This window comes from Tachyglossus aculeatus, chromosome 7, assembly GCF_015852505.1.
Source record: "Tachyglossus aculeatus isolate mTacAcu1 chromosome 7, mTacAcu1.pri, whole genome shotgun sequence".
NCBI classification, from domain to species: Eukaryota; Metazoa; Chordata; class Mammalia; order Monotremata; family Tachyglossidae; genus Tachyglossus; species Tachyglossus aculeatus.
The window spans coordinates 28,773,451-28,793,019 of NC_052072.1; the positions used below are offsets into that span (position 1 = coordinate 28,773,451).

General features: G+C 45.1%; 1 protein-coding gene across 8 annotated transcripts in view; it reads right to left on the minus strand.

The window, feature by feature from the left end:
- Window positions 1–19,569, minus strand: part of PPP1R12B (protein phosphatase 1 regulatory subunit 12B) — a 282,648-nt gene that overhangs the window by 92,114 nt on the left and 170,965 nt on the right. The window contains exon 20 of one of the 8 annotated variants that reach the window (XM_038748886.1): window positions 2,508–2,718. The exons of 6 other annotated variants lie outside the window; for them this stretch is intronic. In XM_038748886.1, the coding sequence (XP_038604814.1) occupies window positions 2,560–2,718 (159 nt within the window). In that variant the 3' untranslated portion in view covers window positions 2,508–2,559. Of the gene's footprint in view, window positions 1–2,507; window positions 2,719–13,688; window positions 13,879–19,569 lie in introns of those variants that run through there. One more of the 8 variants, XM_038748887.1, reaches the window with a different exon arrangement.

A 19,569-nucleotide genomic window follows, 5' to 3' on the forward strand; every position in this document is an offset into this window, starting at 1 on the left:
ACTAAGCAGAGAGGGCTGTGGCAAAAGAGACTCAGGGCCACAGTCCCCTCGGTCTCAGAAGTTTTTCTCATTTCCAATTTGGTTTAATGATGCGGGGGCAAAAAGGAAAAATCAATAGGAAAAAGGTGCAGTTTTAATAGAGAAGGGACTGCAGTGAACCCCCTGTCACAAGCCACGGGGCATAAGGCTTGTTAAGAGGCGGGGTGGTCTGGGGGAAAAAAATCACGTCTGACAGACCGGAGACCTGGCTTCTAGTCTCGTCTCTGCAACTGGCCTGCTGGAGCAAGTCCTTTAATCTCTCTGGGCCTCATTTTCTTCACCTGTAAGGGGAAAAAATATCTGTACACATCTGTAATTTATTTATGTACTTCTATTAATGACTGTCTCCCCTTCTAAGACTGTAAGCTTGCTGGGGGCAGGAAACGTGTCTGTTTATTGTTACATTTTACTCTCCCAAGCGCTTAGTACAGTGCTTTTCACACAGTAAGCGCTCTATAAATAAGAAGCAGCATGAGAAGCAGCATGGCTCAGTGGAAAAGAGCCCGGGCTTTGGAGTCAGAGGTCATGGGTTCAAATCCCAGCTCCGCCACTTGTCAGCTGTGGGACTTTGGGTAAGTCACTTAACTTCTCTGTGCCTCCGTTCCCTCATCTGTAAAATGGGGATGAAGACTGTGAGCCCCCCGTGGGACAACCTGATCGCCTTGTAACCTCCCCAGTGCTTAGAACAGTGCTTTGCACATAGTAAGCGCTTAATAAATGCCATCATTATTATTATTATTATTATAAATAAGACAATGAATGAAACAACGACGTGACAGTACTTTGGAAAATAAAGGTGCTATTCCAATTCAAAGGGTTATTGTCCACTTCCTGGGCTGAAAAGTTCCATGGCTCTCTCACTGTAGAGGTGTTTGCCCAGCCAGATGAGTCTGATTACCAGGATAGATTTGGGCGGGGTCCATTGGGAAGGGGGATAAATACATGCATACTAAGAGCAATTCTTCTACTAGGACCCCTTGGTTACATCCCCAACACCAACATCAGGGGGTTATTGTCCACTTCCAGGGCTGAAAAGTCCCACCATGGCTCTCTCACTGTAGAGGTGTTTGCTCAGCAAGGCAAATCTGATTATTAGGATAGATTTTGAGTGGGGTCCCACTGGGAAAGGGGATATATACATACATACGTACATACATACTAAGAGCAGTTCTTCTACTAGGACCCCTTGGTTGCTTCCCCCAAAACAACACACAGTCCACGTAGCTACATAACATAATGAAACCATGTGGAAGCCCACCAGACACCCCCCAAACCTCCACCATTTCTCCAGGGGGCCTGCAACCTGCCCCCATTGGTCCAGTGGCACTGAATTCCCCTCCCGGGTCCCTGATGGCACAGGTAACGCTTCCGATCTGCCCTCTGCCCTCTCCGATATCGCACTCCGAGGTACTAACCTTGCTTACTGTCTGAAGCCAGACCATAGCGGACTAGAGATCACTGACAATACTTTTCCGAGCGCTCAGTACAGTGCTCTGCACCCGGTAACCCACCCACTGCCGACCGGGAGGAGTTTTTGCTTTCTGTGGAGAGAAATGGGCAGCCAATGGAGGTTTCGCCATGATGATTATTTTTTTACCTTCTGGTGTATGTTTGGATGCTTGCAATACTTGTAAGGGAATGAACAGGCATACCTGGATTTTTTTTTTTCCTCAAAGCCCTTTCAAATTCTTCATCTCAGTGATCTTCACGTATGAGCTTAAGCTCTCTGGTCACTGCTCTTCCCTTTTTACAGATGGGAAACCTTTAGGTCCTTTAGGTTGTGAGATCCTTAAAGTCACACCATTCCGAGGGGGAGCCAGGGTTAGAATCCAGGGCTCCTGATTGTGGGGACTCTGCTGAAAGGCAAACTTAGTCGCATCCTAAAGATGCCATTCCAGTTCAACATGACACCCACTGGAACACCAGAAAAGACAGGAAATTCATCACTTGTAGGAATGGTTTTTTCAAAAACATCTCTCACATTACAAGAAAAAAACCCCAGGATACAGTTATTAAGGTCTACTCTTCCCTAAGTGGTGAAGCCATAATAAGTCAGGTACTGCATAAGAAAAACAAAAAGAACAAGGGAAGGAAAGACAGAACTGAAGAGGCAAACTCTTCAACCCAAGAGAGGCCTTCCAGAATGCGTTAAACCAACACAAACAAGGACAACACTCTTTTATTGTGCTCTTAGTACTAATACCTACTGTGTGCTTGGGGAACATCAGAAAGTAGAAGAAATGATCCTGACCTTTCGGGGATTTACAATTTAATGGTTAGAAGATTATGCCATAATTAAGAGTGTGGTAATAGACTGATAAATAATAAATACATAGGCCAATGAGCCCACTGTTGGGTAGGGACTGTCTCTATATGTTGCCAACTTGTACTTCCCAAGTGCTTAGTTCAGTGCTCCGCACACAGTAAGCGCTCAATAAATACGACTGATTGATTGATTGATTGCTGAAGTGGCTGATGGGATATTTTGCTGGGGCTGGGAGGAGGTTGGGGGGATATTAATCAGGGAGTTTCTCCTGGAGGGAGGTTCTGAAGGAGGGAAGGCAGAGGGGAGGAAGATCCAGGGAGGAGAAAAAAGCCTGGGCAATGGGGTGAGGTGGCATCCAAACAGATTCCTGTGGCTGTATTTGATTCAATTTCTTTCCAACAAACTGGCATGACCTGGAAAGGAACCACGAAGGGGCAAAGCAAAAGCTTAGTTCCATTAATTTAAAGCAGAGAATCTGGCATATGACTGGCCATGGGACAAAATGCAAAGGTTTGTGCTGATTCATGCCTTGATGGGAGGAAATCTGGAAAATGGGTCACTGGCTTGGGATTTGGCTTAAAGTATCACCTGATAGTAACAAAAGGCACGCATGCATGCACACAAACACACACAACCCCCCCCCCCCCCCCACCCCGCAACACACACGCAGAGTGAACTGCAGAAAATCTGAGAAAAGCCAAAAAATGCTGATGAGCCACAAAGAGGTATTAAGTTCTGTGGCTGGTTGGATAACACACCCTGGGCTGCCTCCTTAACCTGGCTGACCTTGCCAAGTAGACAGCTCTGGTTCCCTCTTTTGAGAGTCAGGAGGAAAAGGCAATCAATCGCTTCTTCCAGTGCCAGAGACGGCCTGCTGTTGTTAAGAAAGCTGGTGAAGCCAAGGAGAGAATCTGGACTTCCACTGAACTGCAAAGCAACTTTTTATTAAATAAAATTAACAATTCAATTTCTCTTTTTTTTATGGTATGCGTTAAGTGCTTACTATGTGCCAGGGACTGTACTAAGCGCTGGGGTAGATACTAGCTAATCAAATTGGATACCGTCCCTGTCCCACAGGGCGCTCACGGTTTTAATCCCCATTTTACAGATGAGGTAACTGAGGCAGAGAAGCAGCGTGGCCCAGTGGAAAGAGCCCGGGCTTTGGAGTCAGAGGTCATGGGTTCGAATGCCGGCTCCACCACGTGTCTGCTGTGTGACCTTGGGCAAGTCACTTAACTTCTCTGAGCCTCAGTTACCTCATCTGTAAAATGGGGATTAAGACTGTGAGCCCCACATGGGACAACTTGATCACCTTGTATCCCCCCCAGCGCTTAGAACAGTGCTCTGCACATAGTAAGCGCTTAACAAATGCCATTATTATTATTATTATGGGTTCTAATCCCGGCTCTGCCACTTGTCAGCTGTGTGACTTTGGGCAAATCACTTAACGTCTGTGTGCCTCAGATACCTCATCTGTAAAATGGGGATTAAGACTGTGAGTCCCATGTGGGACAATGCGATTACTTTGTACCAGCTCCCCCCTGCACCCAGGTGCTTAAAACAGTGCTTGGCACATAGTAAGCACTTAACAAATAGCGTTATTATTATTATTATTATTATATGAATTATCCAAGGTCACACAACAGACAGGTGGCAGGATTGGAACCCAGGTCCTTCGGACTCCAAGGCCCATGCTCTAGCCTCTGTACTGCACCACTTATCGTCTGTGCTAGGGGATTGGAGGAACAAGCGGAGGAACAAGGGCCCATCTTAACAACAAGCAAGGGTGAGCTGACTGCCCATAATCCTATATCAGAAGCAACTGTTTAAATTCCCTTCCCCAATCAATTTTGGGAATTCTTTACTGAGTTTGCAGTACCACTGAGGGGGATCCCACTGGGGCAGGAAACTATTCTTCTGGTGTCAAACAGGTGCTTTTAGAAGGGCTTTTTACTCCTTCAAGCCTCTCACTGATTATGTTATACATTGCTAGACCTGAACACTTAACACTTTCCAGGGGACTGGCAGGAGTGAATGTCCTTCCCAAAAAGTAAAACATACACCTGGAAACCCTCTCTTGTTCAGCTGGGCCTGAACCAGAAATGCCCACTGCATTTGTTCACCCCTTCCTCAGCTCCACAGCACTTACAGACATATCCATATTCATTTATATTAACAACTGTATCCCCCTCTAAACGGTAAGCTCGCTGTGTGGAGGGAAGTGTCTACCAACTCTGTTGCGCTGTACCCTTCGAGGTGCTTAATTCAGCGCTGTGCACGGAGTAAGTGCTCAATAAATATGACCGATTGACTGATTACTGGTGCCCTCTCCGTAACACTGTTGAAATCACTGAGACGGCTGAGTGGCAGGTCTTGTAACTGGATGCTTGAAACTGCTGGAGGTACGGAAGGGAAGAAAAGAGAGGTGTGCAAAGCATCATCATCATCAATCGTATTTATTGAGCGCTTACTGTGTGCAGAGCACTGTACTAAGCGCTTGGGAAGTACAAGTTGGCAACATATAGAGACAGTCCCTACCCAACAGTGGGCTCACAGTCTAAAAGCAGCCTTCTGGCTTTTCTTTATGACTAGTTTGTGAAAGTCTGGGGCTCAAAGCTTTTAAAACTCCCCCTTGTCTCCGACCCCTTTTGCCCTAGTGAAATCTGCCACTGCAAGAAGATGATAAATCCCAGCCAGAAATTATATGTCTCCAGACCTGGCAATTCAGATAATAACCTAACAATTGAAGTGAATAACAGTAATTACCATCATTATGACAGGGTTCTAGAAGTCCCGGTATAAACTTAAGGGGTGGCCGCTGCTCTAAGGAAGACCCGAAAACCCATAGGCTGAGAAAAAAGAATCAAAAGCACTGAAACTTCAGCTAAGAGGAAGGATCTTTGGGAGGTGGGAAAGGAGGTGAGCAGATGAGAAAAACAGAGAGCGATGTTCTTCCATCAAAACCAAATCCCTTCAGGAAGGGCTAAAGAGGGAGCTACCACTTCTAACAGTTCTGCCTCTCGCCACGGCACTTAATGAGCCGAAGCAGAACACATAAATGTCGTCTGGAATGACAAGAGGCTACAGCCATAAGAAAGCAAACAAAGCAATGAACACATGCAACCGTGCAAACATTTCTTCAAATAACATGACCCTCGTTGCTGTTCTTCCATGCGTGAAAAAACACCACAACACACTGAGGCTGCAGCCTTCCTTCTCCCCATCGGATGGTTGGTGCTGTGGTGAATTGGAAATCTGGGGCTAAATTTTCAGGGGAGAGCTTGGAGGAGCGGGCGGACGGGGCTACATGGACAAATGTTTTCTAAAGCTGACATTTCACTCGTATGAAAAGCATTTTGAGGAGTCTTAAACCAGGTGTGATAGTTTCGCTCCAAAGTTTCCCTTGCTTGAAATACACTAGAAAACAAAACCGAGTCCTCTAAGGGTTATGGTTGCAAAGATTTTTTGTTAGGGAGTTAGCCCTTGAAAATGTTTCAAAACACTCCTCTCCTTTTCTTCCAAGTGGAGTACACCCTCTGGTGGAAACGATGGCAAAGGGTTTGCCCTCAATCTAAAATGCTCTCACAGTGCATTTTATTTATTATTTTCCCTGTGAAAAAGGAAAATAATAATTGTATGATATCTGTTAAGTGCTTACTATGTGCCGGGCACTGTATTAAGTGCTGGGGTAGATACAAGATAATCAGGTTAAGATAATTAAGATAATCAATCGTATTCATTGAGCGCTTACTGTGTGCTGAGCACTGTACTAAGCGCTTGGGAAGTACACGTTGGCAACATATAGAGACGGTCCCTGGGTACCAACAGTGGGCTCACAGTCTAGAAGATACAAGATAATCAGTGAGTACAGAGCATTTTTCACATTGACCCCCATTGATAACAAACTGCCTTGAAATGCCAGTAGATAAGTGATAGTGTTAATATTTTTTGTAAGAGGTATAAATAATGGTATTGATTGCCCCATTGATAACAAATTGCCTTGAAATGCCAGTAGATAAGTGATATTGTTACTATTTTGTGTAAGAGGTATAAACAATGGCATTGAGTGATCGCTCACTCTGTGCAGAGCACTGTACTAAGTGCTTGGGTGAGTACAATAGAGTAAGTGGACGTTATCCTGCCCTTAAGGATCTTACCCTCTAATGGAGGAGACAGACAATAAAATGATAGGTAGGGGAAGCAACCGAGAATAAGGATGTGAATATATGAGAAGCAGCGTGGCTCAATGGAAAGAGCCCGGGCTTTGGAGTCAGAGGTCATGGATTCAGATCCTGATTCTGCCAATTGTCAGCTGTGTGACTTTGGGCAAGTCACTTAACTTCTCTGTGCCTCAGTTTCCTCATCTGTAAAATGGGGATTAAAACTGTGAGATCCCCATGGGACAACCTGATCCCCAGCGCTTAGAACAGTGCTTTGCACATAGTAAGCGCTTAACAAATACCATCATCACCATCATCATCAGGTTGGACACAGTCCCTGGACCAAATGGGGCTCACAGTCTTAATCCCTATTTTCAAATGAGGAAACTGTGGCACAGAAGTACAATGAATTACCCAAGGTCACACAGCAGAACCCTGATCCTCTAACTTCAGGCCCGAGCTCTTTCTACGAGGTTATGCTGCTTCTTGTAATTAAGGTGTACTGACACACATATTTGAACCTTCTCTTGCCTGGAAAAATAGAAAACCAGGCATGAGACCACTGCTGGATCAAATCAATGGACCAAACAGCCCGGGATTCTGGGTTTCGACAATGGCAACCAGATGCTTGAAGGCTGGTTGCCCTCCTGATAAGAGATGGCCCATTTAATATCGCCAACTTCCCTTTCATAACCCAACAGCCCTCTAGCCAAATCATCCAAATAATCATAATTCAAATCCCTCTTGAATGAAGTCACATTGTTGTCACCCTGCAGTGGTGACAAATTCCACATGTTCTCATGAAGAAGTGATTCCCTTTGTTCTGAACCTGCCACCTTCAAGCGTCAAGGTGCTCCTTTGTCCTGGTTCTGTCAGATTTGGGGAACCACTTGGTGCTGGTCCTGTTCACACCTTTTGTGATTTTATAAATTTCAATCCAAGGTCCTCCAAGTCTTTTTCTTTCCAGAATGTTCACGTGGCTCTTTTTGCTCCCTCAATACAGACTGGTTGCAATACCTAAACTGCTGAACAGAACCTTATGACTGGCAAGAAATAGCCATCTTTTTCCATTTAATCTTGGTAACCACCCAATCTCCACCAAGATACCAAAATCAGGGAGAGCAACCCATCTTAATACCTCAATTGTGACCTTACTGTAGACATCAGTAGACTTATCTAAGCATTGAGCTATTAGAAATCAGGCTAGGTAACATAAAACCAAGCACTTGCTCAGGAGCGTGAAATCGTTATTAATTTTCCAATTCTTAATGAATCACAGGGTAGTCATTCCCCCATAGCCAAATGCAAATCAGGGCATTTTGAAAGTTCTCCAATTTTGTCACAATAACTGAAAAATGCTTTTCTATAATCAAGTGTGGGAAGGGGGCGGGGGGGGGGGGGATGACACATTTAATGTTAGATTTAAGATTCTGAACTGATGAGTTATTCCTAGAGACTCTTCAACCGAGACAAGCAGGGAATCCCTTTGAGAAAAGAGCAGGGCAGAAGATAACGGGAGAACCACTAGCAAAACAAATAAGGGGAGTCCCGGGAATTTTCTAGACTTCCCCTGGGCTATACTTCAGCCAGAATGAGCAGAACGTTTAAGCTGTCTGGGGTTCAGAACTCCCAAAATTTCCCTTTGCTTCCCAGGATAGAATGGCTGCCACCCAAGCCTGAGGAGCAAGAATATTGGAGCAGCATGCTTAGAGGGCCAACATCAATCAATGGGTACCTCAAGTGTGGATACTTCTTTTCCAAATGTGCGGAATCTGAATGCAGGGTCCCTTCATCATCTCGGAATGAGGAGGTAAGCCAAAGCAGCTTTCTTGGGGGGGTGGGGGGGTCTCCTTAGATAGCTTGGGATTCTTAGGTGAATAAATCAAAGTGACATCTCGGAACTAAGAATCAACTAGGACTAATTTAAGAGTCTCAAGAAATACCAGGGGTGGGAGGAGAAAGGGGCTGTAGAAGTAGCCTTCAGGAGGGTACTGGAAGAGGGAGCTGGAGAGAGTTAGTAGTTAGTCAATTAATAAAGAGGGTACAGCTTTAAGGCGCTTAGAACAGTGCTTTGCACATAGTTAGCGCTTAACAAATGCCATTATTATTATTTAAGGGAGTATGAGAGAGGATGAAGACTGGGTGGAGGTAAGAGGGGCAGAGGGCTAAGGATATAAGAATGAGTCAGTGGCAGTAAGCTTGATAGTGCTGGGTGTGTGTGGCACTGAAGAATTTATGTAAGGATTGGGAAGTGAGAATAGAAGATGCAAGAATTGGGTGGATGCGAGGGACAGAGTTGGAGAAGGTCATTCAACCTGTACGTTTCTAGACTGTGAGCTCATTGCTAGCAGAGAATGTGTATGCTTATTGTTATACTGTACTCTCCCCAGCGCTTAGTACAGTGCTCTGCCCAAAGTAAGCGCTCAATAAATATGACTGACTACTAGTAAGCAGCATGACCTACTGGAAAGATCAGGGGCCTTGGAGTCAGAGAATCTGGGCTCCAGTTCCAGCTCTGCCATGGACCTGCTGTGTAATTTATTTTCAAATGGTATTTGTTAAGCACTTTCTATGTGCCAGGAACTGTATTTAGCACTGGGGTAGACACAAGCTAATCAGCTTGGACATAGTCTCTGTACCACATAGGTCTCACAGTCAATCTCCATTTCGCAGCTGAGGGAACTGAGGCACAGAGAAGGTAAATGACTTGTCCAAGGTCACAGGGCAGACATGTGCAGAGCCAGGATTAGAACCCAGGTCCTTCTGACTCTATCCACTGGGGAACGCTGCGTCTCACTGGGCAAGTCACTTACCTTCTCTGTGCCTCTGTTTCCTCACCTGCAAAATGGAGAGTCAATACCTGTGCTCCTTCCTTTTTAGATGGTGAGCTCCATATGCAATGACCTAACACCATTAGAAGCCTGGCTTTTATTGTAGTTTTACATTTAGGTATCAAAGGGAACAATACAGAACAAAGTCCTTAACCTGATGAGCTGTGGAAGTTTCATGGCTAGTGTGAGTCAGGGAATGAGATGAGGAGAGGTAGGGAGAGCAGGGAGAAGAGAAGAAAGAAGAGGAAGAAAGGGAATGGTGGGGGGAAGAGAAGAGGGATAAAGAAGGGAAAAAGAGGGGGGAATGCTTCTGAGCCAACGTGAAGAACGCTTTTTAATACATATGGGCAGAAGGCTGCTCTCCTCCCCCGAGCTGGTTGGTTGCCATTTCAAAGACTCTGTCTCTTTCCCAGGACTCAGAGCTAGCTGTTATTAATTGAAGCCTTTTCCCCATCCAAAATCTCTCTGCTCCTCTGTGTGCAGAACCCTCGCCAGCACCGAGATCTGGGTTACAACAGGACCGTTTATGACAGACACCACTTATTAAATCTATTCTTACTGTGCAACATCACGAAGAAGCCTATCATTTCATCCAACATCCAACTTCTCCCAAAAGGCCTCTCATTTTGGAGATAGTCTAATCTCTCCCTTTCAGTCTGTTTATCTGTTTAAAAAGGGACCAAAAAAACAAGTTTATAATCTGTCCCCTCTGTGGACTGGAAAGGCAGAGCCTGCTTCTCAAAAAGAGCAGTTCTGGCTACCGAATCTCTTCGGAGGAAGAATTCTTTACAGCAGAAATGACCCATTTTTCCCCGACGGTAGAATCGCAGCAGTTCAACTACACTTTCGCGATCCCCGGCCAAGCTGTTCTACCCTGGCAGCCCAGGCTGTGATAGGGACATACCTTACCATATTAGGTAATCAGGCTTGGAAGCGGGGACAATTCCAAACAGAACAAAATTTTACCTAAAAGAGAGGGAGAGCTGGGGCTCCCTGGAGGCCCAGGAAGCACCTGTGGTCCCCAATGAAGAGACTTGGGGGAAAAGGGCATGGAATTCCACTAAAGGGCGAAGGGGGAAGACGGGAGAGGAGCAAGGAACAGTACTTATTTCTGGGGAAGGACAGGACATGTTGGGAAGGAGCAGCCCTGAGAGGCATTGCACAAAAAGGGAAGTTTCTTAGGAACTGTGTAAAAAAGTCACACCAGGCTGCAAAGAGCCCGCAAAGACTGACCAGCTTATGAAAGGGTTTCTGCATAGAAGCTCCAGTCTTCTTCTACTCTCTTTTCATCCCTTTTCCACACACCTGAATACAGTCCATGCAAAATCACAGAGAAGCAGCGTGGCTTAGTGGAAAGTTCATGGCCTTGGGAATCCGAGGACGTGGGTTCTAATTCCAGCTCCGCCTCTTGTCTGCTGTGTGACCTTGGGCAAGCCACTTAATTTCTCTGTGCCTCAGTTACCTCATCTGGAAAATGGGGATTAAGACTGTGAGTCCCACGTGGGACAACCTTGTATCTACCCCAGCACTTAGACCAGTGCTTGGTACACAGTGAGCACTTAATAAATTCCAGCTTTATTATTATTATTAAAATCAATCAATGGTATTTACTGAGCACTATACTAAGTGCTTGGGAGAGTACAACAGAGTCGGTAGACATGCTCCCTCTCCACAACGAGCTTACAGATTAGAGGAAGAGGTTCTCTGGGTGGAGATGGGTGTATCAGAAGGGCAAGATGTGGAGGATTCCCAGAGACAGCAGATGCACTGGCCATTTCCTTGATGCATGAAATACTCTCTTGCACAAGAAACCAATTTAAAAAGCACCTGCCAGGTCAGATATGACACCCAACTACAGCAAAATATGTTTGTCCTTTCTCAGGCTTAGGTACAAATAGGTTCCTAAAGGGCAGCTGTTGGTTGTTCTTCAATTGGAATGAATATTCTCACACTCAAAACACATCATAAATAGGAGGGGTTTGGATTTAAAGGAAAAACCGACTACAATATGGATGTGAGCATAACGGCAGGGCTCCTTTTACTTTAGATATCAAGAAGAAGGGGTATAGCTTAGGTGCATTCTAGTACCTAAAATAAGGATTTAAAGAGGAGGTGTCTTCTCAAGGGAAATGGCAGTACTTTTAGTTTTGAATTAAAGCTGTAAGAGCAGAGGATAAATCTGGTGAGGGGAGGGGAATGGGAAAAAAAGGGGATCATTTTGAAAAATCATTCAACACTCCAGTTTAATCACTAGAAGTCTCAGATGTGCATTTCATATCCTTGGACTTCAAATGCAGCTTTTTTTTTTGGAGCACTGACAAGTTCCCTGCCCACAAGGACCTTACAGTCTTGTGGGGGGGACGGGACAGGCATTAATATAAAAAAAATTAATTACAGATGTGTACAAAAGTGCTGTGGGGCTGAGGGTGAGATGAATATGAAGTGTTTTAAAGGGTATGATCCAAATGCCTAGGTGACGCAGAAGGCAAGTCACTTCACTTCTCCATGTCTCAGTTACCTCATCTGTAAAATGGGGATTGAGATTATGAGCCCTACATAGGACGGGGACTTTGTCCAACCTGATTTGCTTGTATCCATCCCAGTGATAAGTACACTGCCTGGCACATTGTAAGTGCTTAACAAATACCATAATTATTCCTCTAAACTGTGAGCTCATTGTGGGCATGGAATGTCATTGTTTATTGTTGTATTGTGCTTTCCCAAGTGCTTGGTACAGAGCTCTGCCCACAGTAGGTGCTTCCCCTTCTAGACTGTGAGCCCACTGTTGGGGAGGGACTGTCTCTATATGTTGCCAACTTGTACTTCCCAAGCGCTTAGTACAGTGCTCTGCACACAGTAAGCGCTCAATAAATAGGATTGATTGATTGATTAATAAATACGATTGAATGAATGAATTAATGAAAAGAAAGCTTAATCGTGAAAGGCCTCTTGGAAGAGATGTGTGCTGAATAAGGCGGGGGAGCTTGTGGAGCTAGAGGCTTAATATTTCCCAAAGTGTCACTGAACGCTTCTGGACGCAGGCTCCCTGGCCCACACTCTCGACTTATTTGAAAGTGGATTTGACACACAGCCAAGTTGGGGGGATGGGGATGGGGTGCAATGAGGTGGGAGACATTACCTACTGTATGAGGACCGAGCTTCTCAAAGCCATGGCCCTGGGTGGGATTGGGAACAACAGGGAAAGACACATGAATATATACTTCATAACTCGATCCTGTGACAGGAATATGGTGTATGCTCTTACTGGATAAGAAAACATGCACAAATTTAGCAAAGGAAAAAAAACATCCCCTGCTTAAAGGTGAGAGGGAAGAGACCTATTGGAATGGAGACAAACTAACATTCATTTATCTATTCTTTAAAAAACAAACACTACACAAAAAACCCCAAGGGCATCCTTTAGAGATATTTACAGAAATAGTTCTGATTCCCTTGACGTAATCTTACCTTCCACTAGCTTAATCAGAAATTGAGCATCACAACAAGCTTCATTTCCCATTTGGCATACTTCTGTCCCTGACTAGGCAGGCCCCGAGACTCCACTGTCAGACACCACTCCACCAATAAAAGGCAGTAAATTTTCTTCACTGTTCTTGCCTTTCATCTGGTTTGAATTCAGAACATTTACTTTTGGAATATATTTTTCCTCAGTAGATCCTTCCAAAATCAACTTCTTATAATGATAATAGCAATAATAATGCTGGTATTTGTTAAGTGTTCATTATGTGCCACGCACTGTGCTAAGCACTGGGGTGGATACAGAAACTTAGTTCAGAAATAGTCCCAGTCCCACACAGGGCTCATAGTCTAAGTAGGAGTGAATAAGATTTAACCCCATTTTACAAATGAGGAAACTGAGGCATAGAGAAGTTAACTGACTTGCCCTAGGTGACAAAGCAGGCAAGTGGTGGAGCCAGAATTAGAACCCAGGCCTGTGCTCTTTCCATTGGGCAAAACTGCTTATCTAACCCTAAGAGGGCAGAGACTCTAGAAATATATTGTTTGGAAATATCTGCTTGGTTTACAAGACTTACCCACACACACTGTTGGAAAAGAGTAGCCAAATAAATTTATTCACTTCTATCATGGAAGCAGCATGGCTTAGTGGAAAAAGCATAAAGAGTCAGAGGACCTAGGATCAAATCCCAGCTCTACCACTGGTCTGCTGTGTGACTTTGGGCAAGTCATTTAGCTTCTCTGTGCCTCAGTTTCCTCACCTGTTAAACAGGGATTAAATCCTCCTCTAGACTATAAGCTTGGAGTGGGCAGGGAACGTGTCTACCAATTCTGTTGCACTGAACTCTTCCAAATGCTTAGTATCGTGCTCCATATAAAGTAAGCATTCAATAAATACCACTGATGGATCGACTTGACAATTCTTTATTCATAAAGATAAAATGAAAGGACGAACACTGCTGATGACATCAAAATGGAAGCTTCACGTATGCTTGTCTAGAAATTCCATCCTGGGCTTGCCTGGACAACCTGCCCAAAATAGGAGGCAGAAAGGGGGAAGTTTCCAAAAGTACATGACTGCCTTTGCCTTGGATCGGTCCACAGTCTAAAAACAAGGATTTCAGAAACACGATAAAGATGTATTTTCCACTAAATGAAGAGACTCAGGATTAATAATACACATCACATAATCCACATCATGTAAACTTCTAGACTGTAAACCCTGTGTGGGCAGGGATCATCTCTCTTTATTGCTGAACTGTACTTTCCAAGCACTTGGTACAATGCTCTGCACGCAGTAAGCCAACAGTGTAAGCACTCAATAAATACGATTGAATGCACGAATGAACAAAAATTACCCTAGGAAGAGAAGAGAGCCAATTTAGTACCAACCGTCTCTAGCTTCTTTCAAGAAGCTGGTAAAACGTACCTAAAAGCTTGACTGCCAAGACAATATATAACGGTATTTATTAACCATCTATTATTTACAAGGCACTGGGATAGATGTGATATAATCAGATCAGCCACAGTACCTGTCCCATACAGGGCTCACAATCTAAGAGGCAGGAAAAAATGGTATCTTCTCAGTTTACAGATGAGGAAACTGAAGCCTAGAGAGGTTAAGTGACTCCCCCAAGGTCACCTAGCATGCCAGTGGCAGAGCTGGGATTAGAAATCATGTCTTCTGACTTTTAGTCCCATGCTTCTTCTACTGGGCCATGCTGCTTCCCTTGACAAGTGTCTCAAGAGGGTGTCAGGATAAAATTAGCAAACCATTTCTGGTCCAAAACTTCCTACTGAGCAAAGCCCAGCAGTCAACTGATTTAAATGAACGGGGCCTGGACTCTCCAGGTTGTACTGGCGCAGTGCTTCTCAAATGAAAAAAGCAGAGACAGAGGCTGCCTTCAGTACCCAGGCACAAGAGGTTTTCTGCTACGCCTAGGAACAAAAGCACTTTCTCTCCCTCGGCTTCCCTGAGGCGCTTTCCTGCTTACTCATCAACATCGTTCTTCCTTACCGCTTGTACCCTCTGGTGAAAAATTCAGTTATACAATGTGGACTGGCTGGGGAAACTTTTAAGTGTAAGAGTAGTTACTCCTCTAAGTGAAAATAGAAGACAAGCAGAGAGCAGCCAACACCGGCTATTTGAAAACGGTGCTCTGAAACAGGAAGGCAGCTGAGAGGGGCTAGGAGTAGGAAAGTAAGTGGCCACAAATATCCATCACCCTCTTGGGTCCCTTTAAAGCTGTGTCTATACTAGAGAATGTGCCCCGTTTTAGATTCGACCAGGACAACGAAGGTAACCTTGTCTTCTGGGGTGCCTCGGCTGGATTAGATTTCTCCTTTGGAACTGAGTACTGGAGAAAAGCTGAGACAGATGGGAGACTGTCCCACATTATCAGAAGAAACGGCTATAAAACCCAACTATCCAAAAGGGAATGAAGATATCTTAATGCAGCTATTTTCTTGGATGGACTACTGTAAGGTTTTTCTAACGAAGGTGGGTTTTTATGAGAACCAGGGATTGGGTCAGTCTCAGACCCTCCCCAGACCCTCCCCAATCCGTATCTAACTCTAATATCGTGAGCTCACCCATATTCCAGCCCCACCCACCATGAGTCATACAATCTGTCACTGACACCCATCAGTGAAAAATTTTGGCTTGGATGGGATTTTGCCAGGGGGGAGAGGGGTGGAGGTTAGGCCCCGGGGAAGACTGCCAACTTGTCAGACATGCCGCATTACTATGCAGAGAACGATGACCAGCTGTTTTCCATCTCTATGACTATGGAACCAAAATTCCATAGGCTAAAATTCTAGCAGGGAAACCTAAGTTAGTTCCAAGGAAGAACTTTCTGGTTTATCATATACTGTGGCATTATTACCTTCCTTGAAGATCAGAATTAAAAAACTTTATCTATCTGGGATGGTTTCTGATGTAGTTCTCCTTGAGGGAGAAGAGTGGTGACCTTTGGCCTTCCCTTTTCATTCATTCACTCAATCATATTTATTGAGCGCTTACTGTGTGCAGAGCACTGTACTAACCGCTTGGGAAGTACAAGTTGGCAACATATAGAGACGGTCCCTACCCAACGGCGGGCTATTACAATTTTTAAAGCTGCATGTCAGTTTCCTAATAATTTAATCCTGAATTCCCTACTATACATATCTCAAAGTCAATCTGAGAAACGACAGACGATCACATCCCCCTTCATATCCGATAGACAATCACTCTCCCCATCTTCAAAGCCTTACTGAAAGCACATCTCCTCTAAGAGGCCTTCCCCTCCTAGGCCCTCAATTCCTCTTCTCCTTCTCCACTGCCCTTGCGCTTGGCTTGACACCCTTTATTCACCCCTCCCTCAGCCCCACATCACTTGTGCCCGTATCTGTAATTTACTTATAGTAATTTCAGTCTCCCCCTCTAGACTGTAAGCTCCTCATGGGCAGGGAACATGTCTACCAACTCCGTTGTATTGTGCTCTCTCAAGCACTTGGCACACTGAAAGTGCTCAATAAATACAATTGATCGATTGAAAGAATCTGCCATGCCACTGGGCTGGAGAGGGACCTTACTGGCAGCTGTGGCTTAACTGAATCAGAAAACCAGAAAAGGATGCTGCTGGCCTCTTAGCAGTGCTCGTCTAGAGCCTTGCCGGGCCATTTAAATCCCACAGCAGCCCTCCCTGTTTCCTGACAGAGTAGAGAAGGAGAGCGGCTGGCACCGTGGCTGCCGCGCTTCTACTGCTGCCGCTTTGACGGATGGACACGCCGGTGGAGGAGGTGATGGAGGATGAGGTAGAGAAGCGGCAAGATGCCACCGGCTACTTGTCATGAGGGGGAACTGCAGCAATTTAAGAGGGCTTATGGGACAGTATGCACGATGGAAGGGGGCGGTTTGGGGCGGAAAGAGGGCAGCTAATTAATAATTCCACTGGAACACACACTAGCTTTAGGTGGGTGAACATATGGTTTCTAAAAATAGGGATCTTCCCTTCTGTGTTCAGACAGGCAGCTTATTCTTTGGCACTGCTTCAAGTGATCGAAATTCCAGGCCTAACCCCAACTCAACCATGCAGTTAAACAGGTAACACTGTCAGCCCATGAACAAAACTGTTTTCCCAGGCTGTTTCCCTCACTGGAGGCATACAAAGGCATACAGATAACACACAAAATACTATTATTCATTCATTCATTCATTCATTCAGTCGTATTTATTGAGCGCTTATTGTGTGCAGAGCACTATACTAAGCGCTTGGGAAGTACAAGCTGGAAACACATTAGCACTCTTTGCTTTGGGCTGTGAGCCCACTGTTGGGTAGTGACCGTCTCTATGTGTTGCCAACTTGTACTTCCCAAGCGCTTAGTACAGTGCTCTGCACAGAGTAAGCGCTCAATAAATACGATTGATTGACTGATTGATTGGGTTGGGCATAGACTAACTGCTTGCCAGGGAGGAACGTCTGGGTTGCACGAATGCTGGTGACCTTTTTTTTTTCCCCTAAAGGTATTTGTTAAGTGTTTACTATGTGCAAGGCACTGTACAAAGAGCTGGTGTAGATACGAGCTAATTAGGTTGGACACAGCCCATGCTCCACATAGTCTTAATCCCCATTTTGCAGAAGAGATAACTGAGACCCAGAGAAGTGACTTGCCCAAGGTCACGCAGCAGTCAAGTGGCAGTGCTGGGATTAGAATCCAGAGCCTTTGTCTCCCAGGCCCGTGCTCTATCCACTAGGCCACATTACTTCCCTTCAGGCCAACGGCAGATGCCAGCTGCTTGCTTCGCAGACCCTCTCCCTAGCTTAAAGTGGACAGACCCGCCCCGCCATTGCCAGTCACTCCTGAGAAGGAACAAGAGAATAAGAACCCAGAAGATAGGCCCCTCCCAATAATAATAATAATGATCGTGGTATTGGTTAAGCATTTACTATGTTCCAGGCATTGTACTAAGCACTGGGATAGGTACAGTCCATGTCCCGCGTGGGGCTCACAGTCTTAATCCCCATTTGACAGATGAGGTAACTGAGGTACAGAGAAGTAAAGTGACTTGCCCAAGATCACACAGCAGACAAGTGTGGAGCTGTATAAGAAACCAGATCCTTCTGGCTCACAAGCCCGTGCCCTACCCATTTGGCCATGCTGCTTCTCAATGCTGTCCATTTTCAGGCTCTCTGGCCGAATATGTACCACTCTCACCATCTGGAGGTTGTTCCGCTGCCAAGAACTGCAGGAGTTTACGGTCAAACTCCGTTTGTCAATTAGACCAGGCTCGATCCAGGGCGCCTTCCTCAGAATTCACTTTATTCCTCGATAGACTTAAGTGGCTTATCACCTTATGAGGTATTGGAAACACTCCAGTTCAGTATTGGGTCATTCCTCTCCCTTCTCTTGAGACAGCTTAGAATTTCTCTGATCACACAACCCAGCGTGCTTATCCCTCATTTCCTTCCTGCCCCTGAGGGACGTTCCAAGTATACCAAGGGAGTACATGTCCTGGCTTCATTGCAATTGAATGCTAAAGCACATCTAAGACAAGCTTAAAGAAAAAAGTGTGTCCCACAGACTGTTTTCCCATTTGATAGTGCAGAAATTTCCCTCTTTTCTCAATCACTTAATCAATGCCATTTATGTACAGAGACTCTACTAAGCACTTGTACTCATTGCTCTCCACCCCAAAAGAAAATAGAAAGGATAATGCTTTAAAATGTATATATCACTTTTCTTCTGAGAGGGTCAAAGGCCTCCCGGGTTTGCATTTTGAGGTCCAAGACCCCTGATAGGTGGCGAGACACCCAGACAATGCTTATATTGCTGTTAAGTAGAAGCAGTGAGAAGCAACCTGGGATAGTGGATAGAGCATGGGGATGGGATCCAATCCCAGCTCCACAGTTGCCTGCTGTGTGACTTTGGGCAAGCCTTTTGACTTCTCTGTGCCTCAGTTTCCTCCTCTGTAAAAATGGGGATGAAACTCCTGTTCTCTCTCCCCCTTAGACTGGGAATTCCACCTAGGACAAGGACTGTGTCTGACCTGATTATCTCGTTCCTCCCCCAGTGCAGAATTCAATGCTGGCCCCACATTGTGCACTTAAGAAACACTACAATTATTATCGATAGTAGAAACAGTGGTGGGTGAAGGACTTGCCTAAGATCATTCAATGGTAGAGCCAAGAACATAAGCTACTGGGGCTCTTTTGCTAGACTCCTTTGCTAGACCTACTGCTTCCTAGGAACTGAAAACTCCTAAATTCAGGATCCTTGTTGAGAGAGGCTTGTTGAAACTGGGGGTTTGTTGGAACTTGGCCACACGAACTACCTGCCTGCTTTTCAGATGGAAAAAGCTCCATGAGTTGGCTTCTCCACGGTTGGAGATTTCGATCCAGGTATTCAGTAGCCTGCACAGGGACACTTGCTGCATTTGGCAACATTCAGTATACCACACCAGAGCCCGCTACCAGGGATATGCATGCCTTACTGCCTTGTCACTATGTTTTTTATGATATTTATTAAGTGCTTACAATGTGCCAGGCACTGTATTAAGAGTTGGGGTAGATACAAGCTAATCTGGTTGGACATAATCCACGTCCCACGTAGGGTTCACAGCCTTAATCCCTATGTTATGAATGAGGTAACTGAGGCACAGAGAAGTTAGTTGACTTTTTTTTTTAATGACATTTGTTTGGTGCTTAATATATGCTAGGCACTGTTCTAAGCACTGGAATTGCCCAAGGTCACACAGCAGACAAGAGGTAAAGCTGGGATTAGAACCCAGCTCCTGATGATTCCCAGGCCTGTG